This window comes from Cavia porcellus, unplaced genomic scaffold (genome assembly GCF_034190915.1).
Source record: "Cavia porcellus strain 051 isolate PalLab524CR breed Dunkin Hartley unplaced genomic scaffold, mCavPor4.1 scaffold_12, whole genome shotgun sequence".
Classification (NCBI taxonomy): Eukaryota; Metazoa; Chordata; class Mammalia; order Rodentia; family Caviidae; genus Cavia; species Cavia porcellus.
This window is the reverse complement of record NW_026947495.1, coordinates 69,046,594-69,069,116: the sequence shown is the minus strand read 5'-3', so window position 1 is coordinate 69,069,116 and position 22,523 is coordinate 69,046,594. Positions and strand designations below refer to the sequence as shown.

The 22,523-nt window shown below is 36.8% G+C and overlaps 1 protein-coding gene across 9 annotated transcripts in view; it reads left to right on the top strand.

The window, feature by feature from the left end:
* The window catches only part of Pde1a (phosphodiesterase 1A), a 305,759-nt gene that overhangs the window by 57,830 nt on the left and 225,406 nt on the right, over positions 1-22,523 (top strand). The window contains exon 2 of one of the 9 annotated variants that reach the window (XM_063259400.1): positions 21,848-21,985. The exons of 7 other annotated variants lie outside the window; for them this stretch is intronic. In XM_063259400.1, the coding sequence (XP_063115470.1) occupies positions 21,933-21,985 (53 nt within the window). In that variant the 5' untranslated portion in view covers positions 21,848-21,932. Of the gene's footprint in view, positions 1-21,524; positions 21,986-22,523 lie in introns of those variants that run through there. One more of the 9 variants, XM_013142460.3, reaches the window with a different exon arrangement.

Genomic DNA, 22,523 nt, shown 5'->3' with positions numbered 1-22,523 from the left:
TCGGAGAGGATTACAAGTGCTCTGGAGGGCGGGAAAGTATTAATAAGCTAAATAAAAATCTGGACTTCAGCCTCTAAACTGTACCCAGCTAACCCACCTTGGCAGCCGGCTGAAAGGAGCTGCAAGTGAGTACATTTGCTGGTGGATGAAAGTTGGCAGGTGTGCTCAGGCGTTAGCAGTGGGTGATATGTGATGTGGAAGGAACAGAGTGCTGCTCTGGAATGCCTTTGAAGCTTTTTTCTTTCAGTTATAAATATCTGAGATTCTTCACAATTTTCACAGTACAGTGGTCAAATCTGCTTTATAATTATGGAGGCTCGGTGTACCTGTAAATCAGACTTCACTGAGAGTTTGTGATTAAAAATAGCAGCTGGGAGGCAGCTTGGAAGTACTTTTCTTTAAAAGTCTTCTTTTTCAAAAAAAATTTTTATTCGAAAGAGAATAAAACCAAGCAAAATAAAGCAGGATAAAGCCAATCAAAATAAGACAGTGTAAGTGACAAGGGATTTCAAAACAAGATAACAGGAAATCAAAATCAACAACAGTTGCCATCATGACTCTTGTTGTCTAGAAAATAGCTGCCCGTACTTTCAGACATAATAAAATCAAACAAAACATAATAGAATAGCATGAATAAAAACAAAAAGATAAATGCAATACAATAGTAGATCCAAAATGGCTCCCATAATATATCTTGTTATCTTTGAAACAGCTGCCCATGGTATCAGATATGATAAAATCAAATAAGATAAAACAGAATAAAAATCTACCAAACAAAATAATGAGAATGACACAGGATTTTGAAACAAGATAATAGGAAATTAACGATGCCTATTACCTTCAGAAGGAGGGGAGAGTCTGCTTTTAACATGAGAAACAGAAACACACTAAATGAGAGGACTGAGTAAATCATAGGATTTTATTTATTTATTAATTGAAGCATATGTTCAACATGGTTTAAAATAAGAAAGGAAGAAAGCAAAGAAAGAAGGAAGGAAATAAAAACATTACTGGAAATACTCAGTTGCCAAGCATGTTAGGTTCCTGAACTGTTAGGAAAACTAAGGGTCAGCATAGTGAAAAATGTTTACTGAGTCACAGTACAGAACTAAATTGCTAAAAGGTACCCGTGCCATGTTGCATGCCTTGAATCTGGGCAAACCCTGAGCTACGGAGTAAGAGCAGCTAGATAAGGTCATAAAGCCAGGTCCTCAAGAAAAGCTTGTACCCTAGATGTCCAGAATTTATGGTTATCAGCAAACATCTACATGGCAGGTAATGGATGGAGCTCAGGAGCACAGTTATTCTAAAGATTTAAACATTATCCAAAGGGTGACACTTGACATTCATTGATGCATTCATTCATCAACCACTTGTTAGCTATACTACACAATAGTCTAGTAGGGAAGCATGCCATGGATGCTGGAAATTGCTATAGATAGCAGAAAATGAGTCATGCCTTAAAAAGTGTTGATAAGGTTTCTGGTTGTTTAGGGGAGGAAAAGAGGCATCACCAGAGAAAATGCAGTTGCAAAGACTGCCTTTGAACTGAACCTTGCAAGCGGGGCATGGGTGCCTCTGAGGGTGGATTTCTTAGTCTCTAGGTCTGCCCAACTCTCATCCTTATTGGGAAGTGTAAAGACCTGCATTTGGTCATGATCTCCTGCGTGTCTTTTCTACTTCTTTCTACTTAGGGTACATGTTGCCATCACCAGAAAGTTTTTTTTTTTTAATGTACTGAACTGGTAGTAGCAGGGGTTGGTGAGAGATATCAGAATTTGGTGGGTGTGGGAAGACATAGAGGGTCAGATGTATGTTGGCAGTCTGAAAAAGCTCCTTAGTATGGTATGGTGTTTTTATACAGCCAAGCCATACCTTTCACTGATGTGGAAATTATTACTCACAGATCATATGAGAAATTAAGACATCAAATCTCAGTGAAGGCTTGGGGTATGTGTGCATCTCTGGGTTCAATCTCCAGGACCATAAACAAAACAGAACTAACCAAGTGCAGCTTTAGCAAAGGATAAAGAAAGAGGAGCACTAAAATTTAGGAGGAGAAATAACTTGTAATAAAATACGAACAAACAGTATACATTTGTTTGTAAATGAAAAAAAAATCCTCAGAGTGAATACTTTCCTTATTGTCCTGAAAATAACCAAACTTTAAGTGTAATTCTACAGTTTTGTATATAAATTAAAATTAAGAAACAAAATCTTTTGTGCAGGTTTACAAAATAGTAAACACGTTTCAGTGTTCTACATATATCATCTCATTTAACAACCACGGACATCCTTGTAAGGTGATGACTATTTTCTTTTCTTTGCAGATGAGGAAACCAAACTTTAACAATTTAACTAAGTAATTTCCTGAGATCACATACCTTGTGAGTAGGAACCAGATTCCAGTCCAGAAAGCATTCTTTGAAATCTAAACTAGTATGCTGCTTAATCATTTAATGTCCTATTAGGTTAATTATGTGAATTAACATGTCAGCTAATGGGTCATTTAATTAACCAAACAACAAAATTAGCACCTTTATTAAAATTTTGTCCCTTACATTTCTCTTTATAAAACAAGTTGTCAGCCTGAACAATTATTCTTGGCCTTGAAATAGATATATGTCACTGGTTCTTGAGTCTGACATTTCAGAGTTCTTAGTCGTAGTCAAAGCGTTTGGTAGCAGCCCCTCTCAACCATAAAAGACACTCTATCTAATTTTAAAAATGTTCAGTGACAAGTACTTTTGCTTCCCTGACCTGATTTATTTGCAGTAAGCGTCTTGTGGTTATGTGAGTAAGATAAGTTTATCTTCATCTCATGTTAACTGAAACTTGACAGAGGTTTGACTTCAGTGATATGGTCTTTTACCACAGCTCAGCCCCCTCCTTCTCTCCTGGTCTGAACACTTGGTAACATATAAGCCCTTCACTTAGTAAGCATATTTTATGACACTGAAACTGTGCAGGGCTGCAGGTGCAGCTCAGTGGCTGAGTGCTTGCCTAATATGTGGAAGACCTTTGGTTTGCTCCCTAGCACCAAAGAGGAATAAACAAAAACAAAACAAAACTATCCCTGAAAAGACATTGCAGATCACTTTGATAATTTTACTTTCAATTAAAGTATTCTGGCTGTATTTTAAAAAGTAATAAATATATTAATAAAAGTGGAGGTGATGTAAACACAATGCCATCACCCCAATTTAAATTTAAATGAGTTATAAATGAGTTATACTTTTATCTTGCATATTAGCATTTTAAGTAGTGGTAAATACTGAATATTCATGGCTCAGCATGGTACCCTATATCTCTCCTGACTAATTGCCTAATGAGGTTCAGTGAAAGGTTCTTTTGATGCTAAAAGCCCTTGACCATACTAAAAAAAATTTAAAATGTCAAGTCATGATTGAGGGTTAAAGAAAATACTTTTAGGAGGCATGTGCAGCTTTATGCCAACATGCTAATCTTTAAAACAGCTAAAGTATTTTTAAGCTTCAATAATGGAAAAAACAATATTGGGCAGGAATGAAACAGGAAGTGTTCAAATTGCTATTGCCCTAGGCAGAAACTGATTCAAGTAATAATATTAAAAGCAAAACAATACTTTGACTCTTCGTATTGACTGAACACTTGAATTATATTCCTGTGCTATAGGTTTTTCTCTTTTGTATAGTTTTCACACTGAAGCTAATTTGACTTTTATTGACCTAAAACATTTTTCTTTAAACTCCCAGATCAGCTCCCTAAAGCAATATTTATCAGTTTCAAATCTCCTGAAGGGAATCACCAGCATTCATGAAACCTAGAAAAAAATAATCTTGTTTAGAAGCAAAACAATGTCATTTGATTCTGCATTAGATGGAAAAATGGAACATTTATTTTGAGGAGAGAGCTCCAGGCACTAGCTACTCTAAGGGATTTGTTCTACTGTTGTTTTTATATCAATAAAAAGCTAACTTCAGGCTATTTAATCAACCCCACTGAAGTCTTAATATTTATATTTAGAAGGAAATCCCTTTATATTTCCTCATTGTTTTTTGGGAATACTTCTATATTTTCAGTAAATGGTGTTAAAAGTTAAACTCCTTAGCCTTTTGTCTATACTAGCCGTAAGTGCTAAGAAAAACAGAATCAATCACTTTCCAGCAGACATAAACTCAGCTAACTGCATCAAATGTTCAACTTAGGATATTATGCATTTCCAAACACAATTATAAGATGGCCTAACATAGTCTAAAATTCCATTTTGCACAGCCAATAAAAACAATTTTTTTGGTCTAGATCCAAGATACGCCAAGTTTAACTTGTGTAGCTCTGTGCCGACTTAGCATGCCAAATCCCAGAGTCAGCTCTCTTTTCCTCTTTTGCTTATTCTATTCTAACAGAAGAATGCTAAATTAAGTGTTGACAATACTCTCTTGGATAAGAGGAGTTTTATAGTCACAGATGCATGCATGTATGTATGGATAGATGGATGGATATACAGGGGTTTCTTTCAAATAGATGATGGTATACAGAAGCTAAGGTCCTAATGTTAGGTCTAGTCATTGTAATGACCTGCCGTTACATCTAAGCCTTAGTGACCTAAAGGAGATATAGGTGTAGCTATAGATATGGATAAACTTTCACTTCAAACTGAAAATTTGTAGATATGATACACATCTGGATTTATTAATTGCCAATCAACTTTGCACAGGGCAGTGCTGAAGAAGTATACAGCATAAAAAAGATCAGTTATTCCTTGTTGCACAAAACAAGACAGTAAAGTGTGGGTAAACCAAAAGAAGTGCAAGACCTACTGTGATGGTTCTGCCAGTGCCTTCAAATGGGCATAAAGACTTTCAACAAAGAAGAGACATCAGTCTCAGGTTTGATTCTTAGGGAAACCGAGATGTAGGAGAAATCCATGTTGAAGGCTGAACAGTAGCCAGGCTGCCTGACAGAAAATTCGAAGGAAGCTATTCTAAGCAAAGGAGCTTTAAACCTGTAAATCCTAGAGGGAGATGATTCATGAGTAGGTAAGCTGAAAGCACTGTGGTGTGGCTGGCAGCTGTGGTGGAGGAGTGGGTGAGATTTTGAGGGATAGCACTAGAATATTATATAACATATATTATATGCATATATTTGTATATTATGTGGCTTCTGAGTCATGATGTGAATGTAATATACAGTATTTCATTGTAGAGGACACGACGTTGTGTTTGGCCACTTTAGAGATGACTGGAAGATTTTAAGCAAATGGAAATTTGACCTTTAAGGGGCTTTATTTAATCAATTATCAAAGGTAATGTTTGCCTTAGAAAATTATCCAAAACAGAAAGCTTTATAAGCCCCATGAAAATGAAAAACTAATTGTGAGAGAAGATGAAATATTTTGTTTTTCTTGAAGAGGTCAGGTGAGTCTCGGGGACCATCAGTCATAGATTACCAAATCCACTTATTATTTTAGAGTCTAACCACCCCCTATTTCATCTCCATAAATAACTTTTTCTTCTTTCATCCACAAAGCCAGACCTGTTCAATTTCTTAACTGCCACTTAGTATCTTCACTTACATATCGTTTGGTATTGCAAGGTAACTATGCTTTAGTTGTGAATGTTCCATTCTTTCTTCTTACCAATCTGGATCTTGTTACACCTTCCATCCAAATACAAGCCAGAAATCTAAGTATTATCATAGAATGCTTTCTAATTTAGTCTATTACCTAAGCCCCAAAGAATATTGTCCTTTTCAATTAATGCCTTTCTTTTACTTTAAACCACAATCATGTCTTTTCCTAGATGACTCTAACAGACATTTTACTGTTATCTCAGCACCCACACTTGTAAAAATGTATTCTATGTTTACATCAGTGAGCTCTTGCAAAACCGCCAAGGAGAAGGTGCCATTTCCTGAAAGCGCTCGATGTGTTGAGTGAACAGTCTCAAGCTCCACAGTATGGCGATATGCTCTGGCCTCTCATTTTACAGCTTCACTTCCTAGCTTTCATTTCAAGTTATATGAGGAGACCTGATGCTTCCTGAATGCTATTGTGTTTCATGCTTCTGCATTATTTCCCACTCTGCTTTGACTTGGTTGTCTTTCCCCTCTTTGCGTTTCTCTGAAGTGTTCTCCCCTGGTGAGCTTCTGGTCACTGGTTGACCTTCACTAAAACACAGTTTCCTCCCTGAGTCTCCTTTTCCTTCATAGTTTCTTTTATCCTTTATTTTATGAATGCATTTACTGAATTATTGAAGTTCCTTTAAAATAGGTTATATTTTCCCTTTTAAACTTGATCTTCTGTAGTTGCAGGGCCATATTTTAATAATTGACATTCTCCTGAACACTTGGTATATCATTTGTCACTTTGTCAGTAAAGCTAAGCCATGTTATTTTAAAACATAGGAACAAGGCAAAAAAAAAAAAATCCTCTAATATCGAGTTTTACCTTCCAAAATACCTTAGATAAGGCCCCAGTCGAGATCAATTACAGCTTCTTAGTCAAACACTCAGTTTTCCTATTGTTGGAACAGACTGCTAATTTCTTGATTACATCCTAGATGAAGATGTTCGTACATGGAAAGTCATTTTCTTTAAATACAAATATCACTCAACAAAACAAATTCTCACATTATGAGAAACTGGTGAGGGTGGAGATCAAGGTACAGCATATTCATTTCTTGAAGCACAGGAGCCTTTGAGCATAAGCCCCTCCCTGAGAAGAAACGCAGGAGGAATTCTGCAATGGTGGGAAAGGTGACTAACTGAACCTTGAAGGTCCCCTCAGATTCCAGGAATCTGTGATTCTATTTATAATAAATAACTCATTAGCTCAAGGTCAAAAACTAGATATCCATGAGCGCCTATACTGAAAGCAGAAGCCAAAACTCTGTAGTTGTCAACAACTGAGGGTGAGTTCAGAGTCTCCAAAAGTTTAAAAAGGTTAGACCTAATTAGTATTGGGCTTGAAGCTCATCATTGAAAAAAGGTGTCCGTAACATAGGAGCTAGAGAAGACAGTGAAGATAAAAATACAAAGTGATTGTAAGGAACAGAGCAAGAGAATCAAGGTGAATCATGGGAAGCAATGGTAGTTAAATGCATGAACAATAGAGGATGCACCTCTGGGCTCAGAGCCTTGCTTTGCCAGTTCGGGATATATAATCTTAGCTATATCTAGTATCTGTGCTACTGAAGTGAGCACAGTCTTGTCTATATCTAAAAGAAGGGTGCTGATTTCTTCCCAGATTATCTTTAGGTTTCTAGAAGGGTCCTTAGTAGAGCTTGGTACATAGTTTGTCTCAGTAAATGACTGCAGTTTTTTCTAGAATTCAGAGACTAGGTGATTATGAACTTTACAAGTCTATGAATGGAACCCACCCAGCTGTTTCAGTGAAAGTGAAGCATCTCATGGTGTGACTTTAAAAAAAAGCAGAATTTTTTTTATTATTTGGGCTGGTGTTCACATGGTTTTATAAAGACACATACTTTTAGCAACGTGTATTGCAGTCAACCCACAACTTCAGTTTAATGTTTATTTTGACTTTATTTCTTCTGGAGTTCTCAGTGATGTTTTGACCATTTTTATTTATCCACTTTTATTCAGGGAAGATTATGTAGGAAACAAATGATAAAATTTGAACTTAAAAGCCTCTAAATATTTAGTTTTTTTGCTTTCGTTACTTCAGTAATTCATGCATAATGAGTCTTATCTTGGGAGAATGACTCAAACCAAATTTATGCGTATTTGAAATCAAGTTTTGTTTCTCGGGTTCAACCTTACACAAATGATCATTTTCAAAGAATTATATTTTTAAAGATGGGATTAGCCAAGATGTTTTTGTTCATTAAGGCTGCTATTAAAACTAAGAATACAATCATATAAAGACAGTATAATACCTGAATAAAAACAAAGTTGTTGACATCAAATTGAATTGGATTAAAATCTTATTAGTGTAACATACCAGGTGGATAGCCCTTGGCAAATTATGGAACTTTCCAACTCTGTAATTTTCTTGAGTGTGAAATGAATGTGTGAAAATCCATCATTTAGGTGTTTATGCAGAATTAACTGAAATAGACATATAAAATATAGTGTGTGGCATATTATATGACTTACCAGTCTTCTGTTTCATAATTTCCACTGGGTTAGGTGGAGAAAAGAGAAGAGAGGAAATATTGTTATTTTTCTAGGACCACATAGCAAAATGAAGGTCCATGATGAAAGAGATGCAGAATTTCTAAGATAAGTTCAATTTTCAGTATCTTATTCTGGTACTGGTCATGCGTCAGAGCATGTAGTACCTGTTATATTCAGTGTTGGCCTTGCAAAAATGTCAATGGCCAGTTTAAATCTCATATGGAATTCGAATTTAGAGTTTGAAAAAATGAATACACAGATAAATCGTAGTAACTATTCCTTGTCATAGACTAACTAATAGTAATGATGGATTGATGGGAAAAATATGGTAATTCCAGAGATGAGACTGACAAGAATTGATCCTTGCAATGTACTTGGAGCATGAAGAAAAACCAGTAGAAGCAAAAAGGAAAAGCTGAAGATAGAAGGAGCTTTTTTGAGATATAAATAGAAGTGAAGGCACAAGTATTTAGGTCTATTTTTATCCTTCTTGTTAATAATAATTTTTGTTCCAGAAGAGTAATAGAGGTAGTGATCTGTTTCTATACATTTGGGTTATTTACACAGAAGCTATCATATACTGTTGAAAGTTTGGAAAATTCAGTGGTTATTTCTATTCGAAGCCAGCATGAGTCATGATTATCTCTGTTGCTGTCTAATTTTTAAAGCCTGGAGAAGTCAATAGGTTAGCATTCAGGAATTTTCCATTTACTGACATTGATTCAATTCATTTCTTGGTGGTAGCCCTGCACATTTATTCATAGGCATTACTGGAAGCTTAAGATAGACTTTAAAATTTTATTAATTGAATTTAGAGTCACCAAGAAACCAAACAAAGTATGAGGGAGAGACAGAAATGGAGACTCAGTAATGCAGCTAAGGTGATGATTTAGTGATGGACTTCAGAGCTGTAGAGGAATACAGTATAAGCCACCTTTGAACAACTTTCCAGTGTCTGAAGAATTGTAAATAAGAACATCTTTGGAGTGCTTGAAAAATAAGAAAATCTTTGAGTGACCATGCATCTAATCTATGGTCCCTCATGAACTGTTTCTCTAATCACAAACCCTCTTATGTGATTGGTGGGAGCCTCTTTAACTCTACACGCCAATGTGCTTTCCAAAGCTTATGGTGTTGCATGGTGGTTATGGGCTGGATAACTCTCCCTGCACTTCTTCAGCCTGCTTGCTGAATATTCCATCCTTCAAGCCCTGTTCACCATCTTTTTCTAATTCTTTGATTCAAAGGGAGTTTAATATTAAGGAAGCTTCTTTCTATAACACTCCTTTAACTACTCACTATGCAAAAGTCATTTCCTTTTCCAGTAGAGTTTCATATGGCTTAAATCCACACTGAGCAGTGGGTGTTTGATTATGACAATCTATTTTAAGTGATTTTAGTTGTTGTTGTTGATGATGTTTTCACAGAATGTCACACTATTCAAAGGAAGCTGTTTACCCGCCAGCTCTAAAGGCTGTCAGAATTTGTGGGAGTGCTAATTAGAGCCAATCAAACTTTAACTGACCTGCTTCTCCTCTTCACCAGCAAAGAGGAATTTCTCCTGTTTGGTGAAGTAGAAGGCTCTGTTTGCAGGGCTGTGAATGATTTGAGTGTTAGCCAATTGGGGGGAGCAGTTTTTTCTTGTCACTACAAGTTATAATTTGGGCTTCCTTATTAACTCATTTAAGAAAATTATAATTCCATATATTTTGTTATTTTGTTTTGTTAAGTGGCCCATAAAATTTAAGTCTGACACACAAGTTGAGAGAATCTAATTTAAAACTATTTACTCGATTGGATCTGCAAGGGAAGGGCCCACCTCTGAGAAACACATTTTTGGTGAAACGGAGAGCACTTGGTGAGTAGCTCTGGTTGTACTGTCAATTTTAGCATTCCTACTCATTGTGGTTTGAATGTGTAACGCTAAAATTCAGGTGTTTCAAAGATGATAAATGCTTTAATAATTTGGATGAAGAATGAGCTCCAAAGCCTCATGTATACCCAGCAGGCTTTCGGAAGGTGATGGGATCATAAGGTCAGCAGAGGCAAACACTGGGGGCCTGAGCTGGAAAGATGTGCCTCTTTCCCAGGCTCCTCTCTGCTCTCTGTTTGCTGGCTTCCATGGTGTCAGCAACAGTCCTCCAGCAGACCCTTCCACCTTGCCATTTCTGCCATTGAGCCAACTATGGACCGAAAACACAAACCAAAGTAAACCGTCCTCCTTTAAGTTGTGGATATCAGGTATTGTGTCCCAGAAACAAGAAAAATAACTAAGACAGAGGCTTTTAAGAGGTGATTAGGTGAGAAGGGCTGCTACCTAACACACTGTTGTTTTTGTTCTTGGCTATGTAAAGTTCCTGATTTGAAGAAGTGTATCAACAAATATTTCAAGACAAAATACGTACTTAAGTATTAGAAAATGTTCTGAATTATTTCAGGAGATCAGTAAGAGTCTGTTTATAGGTTCCGACAGTCATACATATGAAGAAAAATGTATTTTTGGTACAACTTGAAGGGGTTGATATTTGTGGTAGTCAGGAAGAGTTAGCCACTTCTTTCCTGCAGTGACTGCATCATATAACATGAGTTTATACATGCAACAGACTAATGAATTTGTGGACAAATCATTATAGCGATTATGATACTCACAATGAGGGAAATAAAGATGTGCTGTAAGGATGTGAAATTCAGACAGGGTGTCAGGAGGCTCTCCTGTCTGAAGAGATGAAATCTAAAGCAATGAGCAGGACAAAGAGCACTTTAAAGAGCAGGATGTTTAGAGAGCCAGGAAAGAGTGCGGAGTGTGGAGAATAGCATGTCAGTGTTGCCAGATGGAAGAAAATCAGCCAGAAAGTCCATACTGGGCAGTGGGTACAGACAGGTGAGAGCCAGAGGAAGCAGAATGTTCCGCCATGGTATGTGGCACTCGCTGCCTTTGCACCGAGTAAGAAAGCATTGCCACATGATGAGGATCATGTTTTCCCTGATTTCATTTTAATGAATATTAACTTTTCCCTGTCAGCTGGCAGCAGGAGTGGGGAGCGGCACTGATGTCAGCACAGATGAAAGCAAAAACAAATAAGAACCCAGCTTTGAATAACTCAATGGCTTTTTGAGTCTTCTGTAAGACAACAGTCCTACATTTCAGGCTCTGTTCACACCAAAAAGGGTTTCCCAAGGTCCTGATACTCTATCACATGTTCATGATCAAGGCCTGTAGACTTGAAAACTGGGTCAGTTGCAAACTATGAATAACAGGCACCCAGGAGATACATTAGGCGGAAAATCTCTGGTAGGATGGAGAAACTTATCTCTTCTCCCCAGGTGAAGTACTATACAGTACTGCATAGAATAGCAGAATGTAGTATGAGATGTTTCCCACAATTGAGCGAAGTATTTTGACCTCTTACCTGTACAATGAAATCCCAGTGTGGGTAACATTTTTGGTTGAATGTGAAAGTATGAAGCAGAGAGGGTTTTGCTGGGATTTAGTGAATTAAAATGGGTATAGCTGGTCCCAAACTTCCCTGAGTGCCTGTGGGGGACAGATGGTCAAGGCAGTCCTGTCTGCTTTGTGGGGTAGCAGCAGTGTTATCTACTATTAATCCTGCCATGGTCTCAGATGATGAAGGTTCAGTCTCAGCAGAGATGCAGTGGAGGATCTGGGTGAGGCTTAGAGGATCTGGCAGCACCCGTGAAGGCTGAGACAACCTCAGTCAGCAGGAAAGGACTGCAGTTCCCAGGCTGAATCAGTGAGCAGGACAGTCATGGAGTTGAACTGCAGGTGTCCAAAAGGAGCCAAGAGATGACACAGACCAGGGACATTACTGCAAATACCAACAGACACAAAAGACAGAAATGACCTGTAGGTTTGGCCAAAGCTTTTTTGCTGCCTCACAGTCCTAGAAACTCAATTCCTAATAAATTTAGATGTCTCCTTGAAGAAAATCAGTATGTGGGAGGAAATATAAAAGACTGTACAGTACTTTTGCTAGATATAAATGAATGTTTGAAAAAGCATACTTATATAAAATGATGGTGGGGGTGTTGATGATCACTTTGTTCATGTGTTTATGCATTTAATAAGTAACCAATTGATCATATGTTATAAACCATGTACAAGGAAATACCACAGATCCTAACCCCTGCCTTTCTAGAATTTGCAGTCTACTGAAGGTATTTCTGAGATGAAACAGTAAACAAACAAATAGTTAAAAAAATAAAGATGCTACTATTGAGTTTCTTATTTGAGCCATGCATTATATTTTTCATCCTATAATAATGGGAGTTAAAAACATTTTGGTGTTACACATGACCTCACAGTGATTAAGCAAAGCTAAAAATGACTGAAGTTTGTTCTTAGTTAGGCATTTGATTTAGGTAACTTGATGGCTTATCACAGAGCCAGTGAGTCACAGGGTGTCAGAGCAGGAAAGGATCTTAAAGGTCATCCAGCCCAACCTTTTAGTTTGACTAAGAGGAAAATTGGCAACATATAGAGAAAATTACTGTTAGGTTTATGCATATGTTCTGTGACATCAGTTCAGAGCTTTCTGTACCAGATCAGAGTTTCTACTCAGGATTTCATAGGAAATATTCATTGATTACCTTGTTTAATTCACCTCAGTATCTCAAGTCCATTTGGAAAAGATTTAAGGCTAGCTCTTATAAATATTTGGAACGTAATGGGCAATGTTATAATATTTAAGTAGGATAAGAGGTTAGGACTACAGACATTCCCTAGAGGGGTTGGTTGTTCTCTCTCTCCCCAGAACATTAAATGTAGCCCATATAGAACCCAAGCAGTCTCAGAATCAATAGCTTGCAAATATGACAACTGGCTTATTAGCAGATAAAAACTTGGGCTCAGAAAAGAAATATCTGAGTTCAAATCCTAGCTCCACCGTGTGTCACGTACCTTCTTAATCAGTTGTGAAACCTGTGGCAACATGTTCATTATAAAAAATGAATAAAATACTGAAAGCTGTGAATGAAATTCCTGGAGGATAAATTTGATCTAAGTTCTCTCTAAATGATGTTGTTCTTGTCACAATAGATTTTCTTGAAGTGGAAAAAGGGCAGAGTCATGATTAGTCCGTTAGGAATAACTCACACTCAATTATTTATTTTATGGTACAGTTAGCCAAGTAATGTTTTTCTTTACTGATGCAGTATTTTTGGCTATGACAAGGGACAATGGTAGTATTGCTTGCATTTAATGCACATACTATACTGTTTGGAGCTTATTAAGATCTAGATACTTCCTGGGAGAGTATCATGCATACATTTCATGTTTGATGTGTACAAAAAATGAACAGTTGAGAAGGACTAAAGTGAAATGTAGTTAAGTGAATGTTGTTAAGTGAAATGTAGACCGTCATACGAAAGGCTAGCTTTCTTTTACTGGAAGACAGAGGGACAAGAGTGAAAGAAGCAGGAATTACTAAATAAAATAATATGATATGACATGTATCTATTGATATAAGACAAAATGCCATCTAATCCTCTCTTGAATTTCCCTTTTCCTCCACTTAACCCAAAACTTTCTTAAGCACAGAAATTATGGTATTATGTTTAATTAAATTGTCTTGAAAATAAAAAGAACATACATTTGTACTCAGACTGATATTTGGCTATACTTATGTGGTTAAAGTAATAATTTTTAATTGCATTTGTTTTCAATTACATGGGTGGCATAATATTAAATGATTTTTCTGCCACTGCATACTTCGGCAATTACATGATGTACATAAACAGAGTCAGGCAAGAAACTATAATGATGAAGACAAGATACAAAATCAATACCTTTTCTAAACAGCAATAATGATGATCAATAATGAGAAAGAAATCAGAAAATATTCCATTCATGATACCTTCTAAATAAACATACATACCTAGGAATCAATCTAATCAAGGAAATGAAAGACATCTATAATGAAAATTGTGGAATGATGAGGAAATTGAAGATGCAAAGATCTATATTTAATGGTCAGCAGAATTAATAGTGTAAAAATAGCCATATTACTTAAACAATCTGCAGACTCAATGCAATCTGCATCACAATTCCAATGACCTTCTTCACTGAACTAGAAAAAATTGCTAAAAGTCATTTTATGAACTATGAAAACTAAAGTCTCAGAATATACAAGCTAATACTCATCTGAAGACCATGGCTGGAAACATCACAGTACCTAATTTCAAATTACATGGTAAAACTACAGTAACAAGAACATCATGGTACTGACACAATATTGATGAATAGATTCGATGAAATAGAAGACAGGACAGAGAAACAGAAGCACATGCTAAAGCCATCTGATTCTTGACAAAGGATCCCAAAATATATATTAGGGCAGGTTTGGGGTACCTGAAGTGGTGGCCATTCCCATCACCTCTAAACCACTTCAGGAACCCAGAAAATGATAAATCAAAGAAGGAAAATACAATCTCAGGCCTCCAGCCCACCCAGAACAATCCTGAAAGTCACTGACATAGAAAAAAAACGGGAAAAAACACACATGAAATTTCTGCAATGGTAGCAGCTGAAGTAAAGAAACAAATCCATGAGGTTATAGAGAAATAATCTATAGAGAAATAATCAGAAATAATCTCTCAGGTTAAAAAAATCAATGTCAATTTTTTTAAAGAAATAGTACATCTAGAACAGAGATAGATAAAAAAGAGATGATGATATGAAAAGGATGTAAATCATGAATGATTAATATAGGAAAGAAATAGAATGCATGAAATGAATTTGAGAAGATATCCAGTGAATCAAAAATTCCATTGAAAGCTAGAAAAATTGCTTGAATGAAACTGAAGACAGACTTTCAGATCCTGAAGACAGAATCATAGTTAGTGACCATGAAAAGAAAGACCTCTTGAAAATAAAGTATCAGGAAATGACAATTCAACAGCCACAAAATGATGCAAGGAAAAATAATATAAGAATAATTGATGTCAGTGAAAAAGCAGGAGCCAACACAAATGATATAAAAAAGTATCTGCAGAAGCAATAGCAGGAAATTTCCCAAACATGGGAAATGAATCTGACGACGGATAAGTGAGGCATGTAAAACCCCAGTTAGGTATTATCAAAATAAAGCTACATCCATATATATAATAATCAAAATCCCAGCAATTCAGCACAAGAACAGAATATTAAAAGATGTCAGAGAAAAGAAACAAATCACCTAAAAAAGAAAGTCCATTGGAATCATGGCAGACTTCTGAAAACACTCTCAGAGCATGATCATGGAGTGAAGTATTTCAAGTCCTGAAAGAAACCAACTTCCAATCCAGACTGATGTACCCTACAAATCTATCTTTAAAAATTAATGGAGAAATAAAATATTTCCATGACAAAGAATAACTAAAGAAATTCATGACTACCAAACCAACATTACAAAGTGTACTGAAAAATATTCTAGACAGTGACAAAGCCGACCAAAATTCCAAGAACAATAACATAAAGAAACCACTAAACAAGGCAAGCAATTAAACAGGAGAAAAGTAGGGAACCAAGAGCAGAAAAGTAACATAACAAAGACAATCTACTACATAGCAGTTTTTACCATACATGTAAATGGCTTCAATTCACCAATCAAAAGATATACACTGGCAGAATGGATCAAGAAACAAGATCCAGTGTTATGCTCTGTACAAGAAATGCATTTAACTCACAGAGAAATTTGTAGACTAAAAGACAAAGGATGAAAAACAATACTTGATGCAAAAGGTACCCAGAAAAAAAGCAAGGGTATCTATTCTGTTTGCAGACAATGTGAACTTCAAACTAAAAATGATTAAAAGAAATAAAAAGCTGGGGGTTTGGCTCAGTGACACAAGCGCCTGCCTGGCAAGCTCAAGGTCATGAGTTCAATCCCTGGTACAAAAAAAAAAAAAAGAAAAAAAAAGAGAGAGATTTAAAAAAACACAGGTCATTACATACTTGTTAGGAGAAGAAATAATAATCATAAGTATATATGCACCAAATACATGAGCACCCAAATATATAAGACAAATATTAATATACATAAAAACATATCAGCAATAAAATAGTTATAATGAAGTACCTTAATATCATTGTCATAAAGAAACAGGTCAACAAAACAAAAAATCAGCAAAAAAAAAAAAAAAAAAAAAAAACTGTGAACAAATGGGCTTAGTAAAATTTACAGAGTGTTCCACCCAACAACATCAGAATACACATTGTTTTCAGTTGCATATGGTATGTTTTCTAAAATAGACCACACACTATCCTGTAGAATATGCTTATGTAAATTATGCCATGCGTATTATCTGACCATAGTGCAATAAAATTATAAATTAATGACATTAGGTACTGCAAAAACTCCATATGAAGTTAAAATAACACCCTACTGAACAACCAGTGAGTCACAGATGAAATTAAAGAAGAAATTAAACAACATGTACAATAGAAAAATGCAAATAGAACTTACTCAAACCTATGAGATGCAATGAAAGCGGTCCTAAGAGGCAAATTTATAGCAGTGAATTCTCACATTGGGAAATCAGAAAGAGCACAAATGAACACCCTAATGTTACACCTGAAGCTTCTAGAAAAACAACAAATCAAGCCCAAAACCCATAGGAAGGAAGGGGAGGTATTAGAAAGGAAGATATTATAAAGATCAGAGCAGAAATGAACACAACTGAAACTAAGAAAACAATACAAAGAATTAAATAGTTGGTTCTCTTTCAAAGAATAAGCAAGATCAATTAAGCCCTAGCTAAACTTATCAAAAAAAGGAAAGAAAATACTCAAGTTCATGCAATAAGGAATGAAAAAGGTAAAATCACTACAGATCCTGTGGAAGATTATCAATACCTACTTTGAAAATCTTTACTGTCATAAAATAGAAAACTCAGAAGAAATGGGTAGATTCCTAAAAAAATATATGAATTATCAAAACTGAATCAAGAAGATATAAACTGTATTGAATATCCCAGTCTCAGTTAATGAAATAAAAATGTAATTAAAAACTTACCAACAAAGAAAAGCCCAAGTCCTGAAGGATTCACAACTGAACTCTCTAGGAAATTTAGAAAAGATTTAATACCAATACTCCTCAAATTCTTTAATGAAATTGAAAGAGAAACAATTCTCCCTAACTCATTCCTGGAGGCAAATATTTCTCTGACACCAAAACTAGACAAAGATCCAACCAAAAAAAGAGAACTACAAGCCAATCTTCCTAATGCACAGAGATGTAAAAATCCTTAATAAAACACTAGCAATGGAATGCCACAAATCCTCAAGAAGATAACCAAGTGGGATTTATGCCAGGAATGCAAGCATGGTTCAACATATGCAAATCAATAAACATAATATATCATATCAACAAAGCCAAAAACAAAAATCACGTGATCATTTCAATAATTTCAGGAAAAGTTTTTGATAACATCCAAAACTCCTTTGTGATAAAGTTCCTGCAGGAAATCAGAATAGATAGCTTTTACCTCAATCTGATAAAAGCCATCTATGTCAAACTGACAGTCAACATCATACTAAATGTTCAAAACTGAAAGTTTTCATTCTAAAATCAAGAACAAGACAAGGATGTTCACTGTCATCACTGCTGTTCAATATAGTTCTGTAAACATTATTCAGAGTAATTAGACAAGAAAGAAAAATAAAAAGAATAAGGATAGGAAAGGAAGAAATTAAACTATCATTATTCAGAGATGACACGATACTCTACATAGAAGGCTTCAAAAACTCCACTGAAAGACTTCTAGAGTTAATAAGCAACTTCAGTAGTATATCTGGATTCAAAGTCAACACTCAGAAATCAATAGCATTCTTGTACACACATCAAGCTCACTGAGAGAGAAATTAGGGAAACCACACCTTTCATAATAGCATCAAAAAAATCAAATACTTAGGAATCAATTTTACAAAATATATAAAAGATTTATTCATTGAAAATTATAGTACTCTAAAAAAAGAGATTGAAGAATATATCAGAAAATGGAAAGTTATCCCTTACTCATGGATAGAAAGAATAAACATTATGAAAATAGCCATAATCCCAATACTTTTATACAGATATAATGTGATCCCAATCAAAATATCTTTTGTATATATCACAGATCTGGAGAAAACACAGAAGAGGCCTAGAATAGCAAAGGTAATCCTGGGCAACAAAGACAAGGCAGGAGGTATCACAATCTCTGACCTGAAATTATACTGCAAAGCTACTGTGATAAAAGCAGTATGGCTTTGGCAAAACAAAACAAAACAAAACAAACAAAACAAAAACAGAACAAAACACACAAACAACAACAACAAAAAAAACACCTGAGGATCAAAGGAACAGAACAGAAGATGCCTACACAACTACAAACACACACAGTCATCTTATCTTTGACAAAAGGGCCAAACATGTTCACTGGAAGAAAACCTCTTTTAAAAAGGGTGCTGGAAAACCTGGCTTTCCATATGCCAGAGACTAAAACTAGACCGATGTCTATCACCACACAATAAAGTCAAAATAAATCAAAGATCTAAATATTAAAATAGAAACACTAAATCTGTTGGAAGACAGAGCAGGTAGAAATCTTGAAGACATATGGGTAGGCAGAGAGTTAATGAACAAAAACCAAACCACACGTAAAATACTTCAAAGAATCAACAACTAATATCCCATCTTACTAAAAAGTTTTTGCATATTAAAAAAAGACCATCAACAGAGTGAAAATGATAACCCATAGAATGGGAAAAAAATTTTAGCTGACTGTCCTTCATATAGAAGACTTCTATCTAGAACATATAAAAAATTGAAAAATAATCAGCCCCACCTCCAGATTTAAAGACCCAATCCAAAAGTGGGCATCCAAGATGAACATGCACTTCTCAGATGAAGACTTCTCAGATGTATTGTATACAGTACTCTTCCCTTGGTAAATTGATTTTACCCTGCTTGCATGGCATTTAAGAGAGAGAGGAGACAGAACAAGAGAAATGGAATAGAAGCCTGGGTGTAAGGCTGAAAATGACCACCCAATTGGGGGAGGGAGGGCCGGAGGAAAAAATGAAAGAGAAAGCAAAATGATATTGAAGCAAGCCAGAAAAAAGAGACAGCGTTCATTCACAAGAGAGATAGTTAAAGAAGGAAAGAAAGACAAATAGAACAAAATAAAATTACAGGTAAGAAATCTCATTAGTCAAAAGAAAAAAATAATGAAAAGAAACCAAGAACAAACAAACACAATTAAAAAAAAACCTTAAAGAAACAAACAAAACAAACAAAAAACCCTGCCGCAATCAGCTTGAAAAAGGAAAACTAATCAAAGAAAAAGAAAACTCCTCTGCAGTCCCCAGTTCTGCAGTAGTAGCCCTGCCAAGTCTGTAGTAGGATTTGTGCTGGGTGAGGGACTGATCTTGTCATCTGGTTGCAGGGCGAGGACTGGTTTTCAGATGACAATGTTTTGGGTGTCCGTCTCTTACAGTGTTTGTCTCTACGGTGCCTTTGCAGTTCCTGTCCCACTCTCGGGTAGGGAAAGCCAAGGACTGCTCAGGACCTGTGTACAGTGGCCTCCCTCTGGACCTTGCATGGCTGCCTCTGCTCCACACCACCAGCTCCTCTTACCCACTGAGTGTGGGGCAGGGGATGCCTTGGTCCTTGGTCCCAGAGTAGCATAATGGGATTAGTCTGCTTGTGTTGTTGTGTCAGGGCTGCTGTGCTTGTCCCAGACCAGAAGAGCATTTCTAGTTCTTTTATTTAGGACTAAGAGAGGCTTTTGGCAACCACCTGAGCAGAATCTGGGGTTGTGGGGAGGAGGTGTCCCAGTTCCTCCATCCCAGCTAATTTCCCCCTGGTCTGCTTCCCAACAGCCAGCAAACTTCTGTGATTGGATGCTTTTCCTTTACTCCACTCCCAGGCTCCAGCAGTGAGGCCACCCAGGCCTGTTTGCCTGCCAGGGTTCACCCTGTCCCTTTGGTGTAAAATGGTGCCCCTGCCACCTACTGCTGTTCTGCTTGCCTGTGTGCCCAAGCTCAGCACCCGTTCACCTCACTCACCAACTCCTAGGCCCTAGGGATAGGGTGCGCCGCTTGCTGGGGGCTGTGGCTTCATAAATATAAAAGTATCAGGTGTCAGTTTCTACAATAGTTTATTTGCACGGAGCAACTAATCCTATTTACAAATTACACACTGGTACCATTAAAGCCAGAAAGGAACCATATAATTGAATTAATATTATAACTTCATTTTACAAACAAGGAATCTGGACCTCAGGAGAATAGATTTGCCTACGTGGCCCTACATACTTTATTGTTAGTTCAGTGCTATATCAGACTGCTTATGTCAGCTGGTGTGAATGAGAACTTCTTCATAAAATCAGTGGTTTCCTTGTGATTCTCCTCTCCTTTCTCATCTCTCTGGGAGGAGAATGAAAAGGTGCTCCAGGCTCCTCTGCAAGTGTTTGGAAAGTGATAGATCACATCCTCCTTTGTGACATTTGATCTTTATTTTCACGGACTATCCAACTAAAGGCATGTGTGTTACCCTCCCCACTTAAGATATTTAAAATATCCTAATCATGCTTCAAGATGGTTTATTTTATTACATACCAAACCTATGGTCTGGAGTCTTAACGGCATTATTGATTGAGTAGGAACTTAGCTAAGGACTCACAAAAGTTTCCAAAGCAAAATATGCCAAAAAATGAAGATGCAGGTTATCTGTAATTAGAATGTTTTCACACCTTGTATGTCTACATTTACCAAGTAAAATAATTTTTAGCATCATTTATTTTTAGCTGTTCAGATATTCTTTTTTTTTTTCTTTTCTTTAAATTCAGATATCACCATAAGATAAAACCTTAGCCTTCTAGACAATTTGGGGTGTGTGTGTGTGTGTGTGTGTGTGTGTGTGTGTGTGTGTGTCGGTGTCTGTGTGTCGGTGTCTGTGTGTCTGTGTTTGTCTGTCTCCCTCGCGACTCACCAGTGCTTCGTCTAAGTGGGAAGCTGCATTTAGGTCTATACATCTGGTTATGGGTCAACAGAAAGAAGCAATTTTTGTTTTTCTAACTTTCACTGCCCTGGATCACTTCACACTGGGCTTCTATCAGTTGAAACGGCATCTTTCACTTCAGCCAAGTGTAGGTTATTAGGGTATGAGTGCCGGAAATAATGAGCTATCCCACACTTCATCCTGCATGAATACAAGCAAGATTGTAAAGTAATTAGAACCCCCAGAAGCACAGCGAGCCAAGCAACCCAGGTCCACCTTTCTGTATAATTTGTGTACAGTTCCTACTTTAACGGGACACACTCAGAGAGTACTCACATGGGACTTCTAACCAGCTGTACAACTTTTATTTTGAAGAAAAAAGTTGAGCCTCAGAACAGGCTGTTTTAAAGACAGGGAGGGACTTAGCGCTCCTGAATTTGACCAGCATGTGGAAGGACAGCTCTCCGGGCTGCAATCCTGTAGGGAGCTCCTACCTGAGGGACACTTGGGGTGGGAGGCTTTCTGTTTGTTTTGCTCTGTTTCTGAAGGTCTGGTGCACGTCTCTTGCCCGTGTCAGCGTGACTCTTGGTGGTGTTTGCACACCCTGCTCGGTGGGGGAGTGCCCCAACGTGCCTGTCTTATGTGGCCTTTATGGACACACTGCTCAGTTGGCAGAGAGCAGGGAAGTTTTCTCCCAGCACCCAAAAAGAGAAAGAGGAAACCACTTTCTCCCTCTGGGCTTCTTGCAGCACAATAGATCAGGATAAGCTTCCACATTCCCTCCCTGGAGTTTCTGGACTGGTTTCCAGGAAGAAGTTAAACCGTCAACTTTAAATGGATGACCATGTCACCATCAGGAAGAAACATCTCCAAAGACCCATCTTTAGGTAAGTAAAGTGACATCCAGGTGGCTCCTGGACTGTCAGCAGCAATAGTTTCTCGCCCTGGTCCTTAATTTAGCATTCTGGCACTAAGCTAAGTAAATAGTGAAGTGTGTCCCTAAGGTTTAAAACTTCGTGCGCCCTTTTATTTTCTGCCTTCTGAAACTCTGTGCTTAAGCTCTTATCAGCTTCTCAAAGTACATTTTAAAAACATCTGAACTATACAAACACATGAATGACACAGCAGTGGAAAAACTTTTGAAGGATTATGCAATCCTTTGCTGTTTCTGACAGTGGTTGTACCGTGCTCTTAAACAGAAAATATTTGTGCTTGGTTCCTTCAACTGATTATACTCAAGGGCAGGGTTTTATTTCTCTAAATGCTCCATCTTTCTGAAGTCATGTGTCATGAGAGAAATTTGAACTTGATAGCTACTGTATGAAAGTACACATTTTAGAGCTCGTTCAGGAATAATAGACTAGGAATTAAGAAGCAATAGAGCAAAAAGAAAAATTACACAGGGGTGGTGGAATCCGTGGCCAA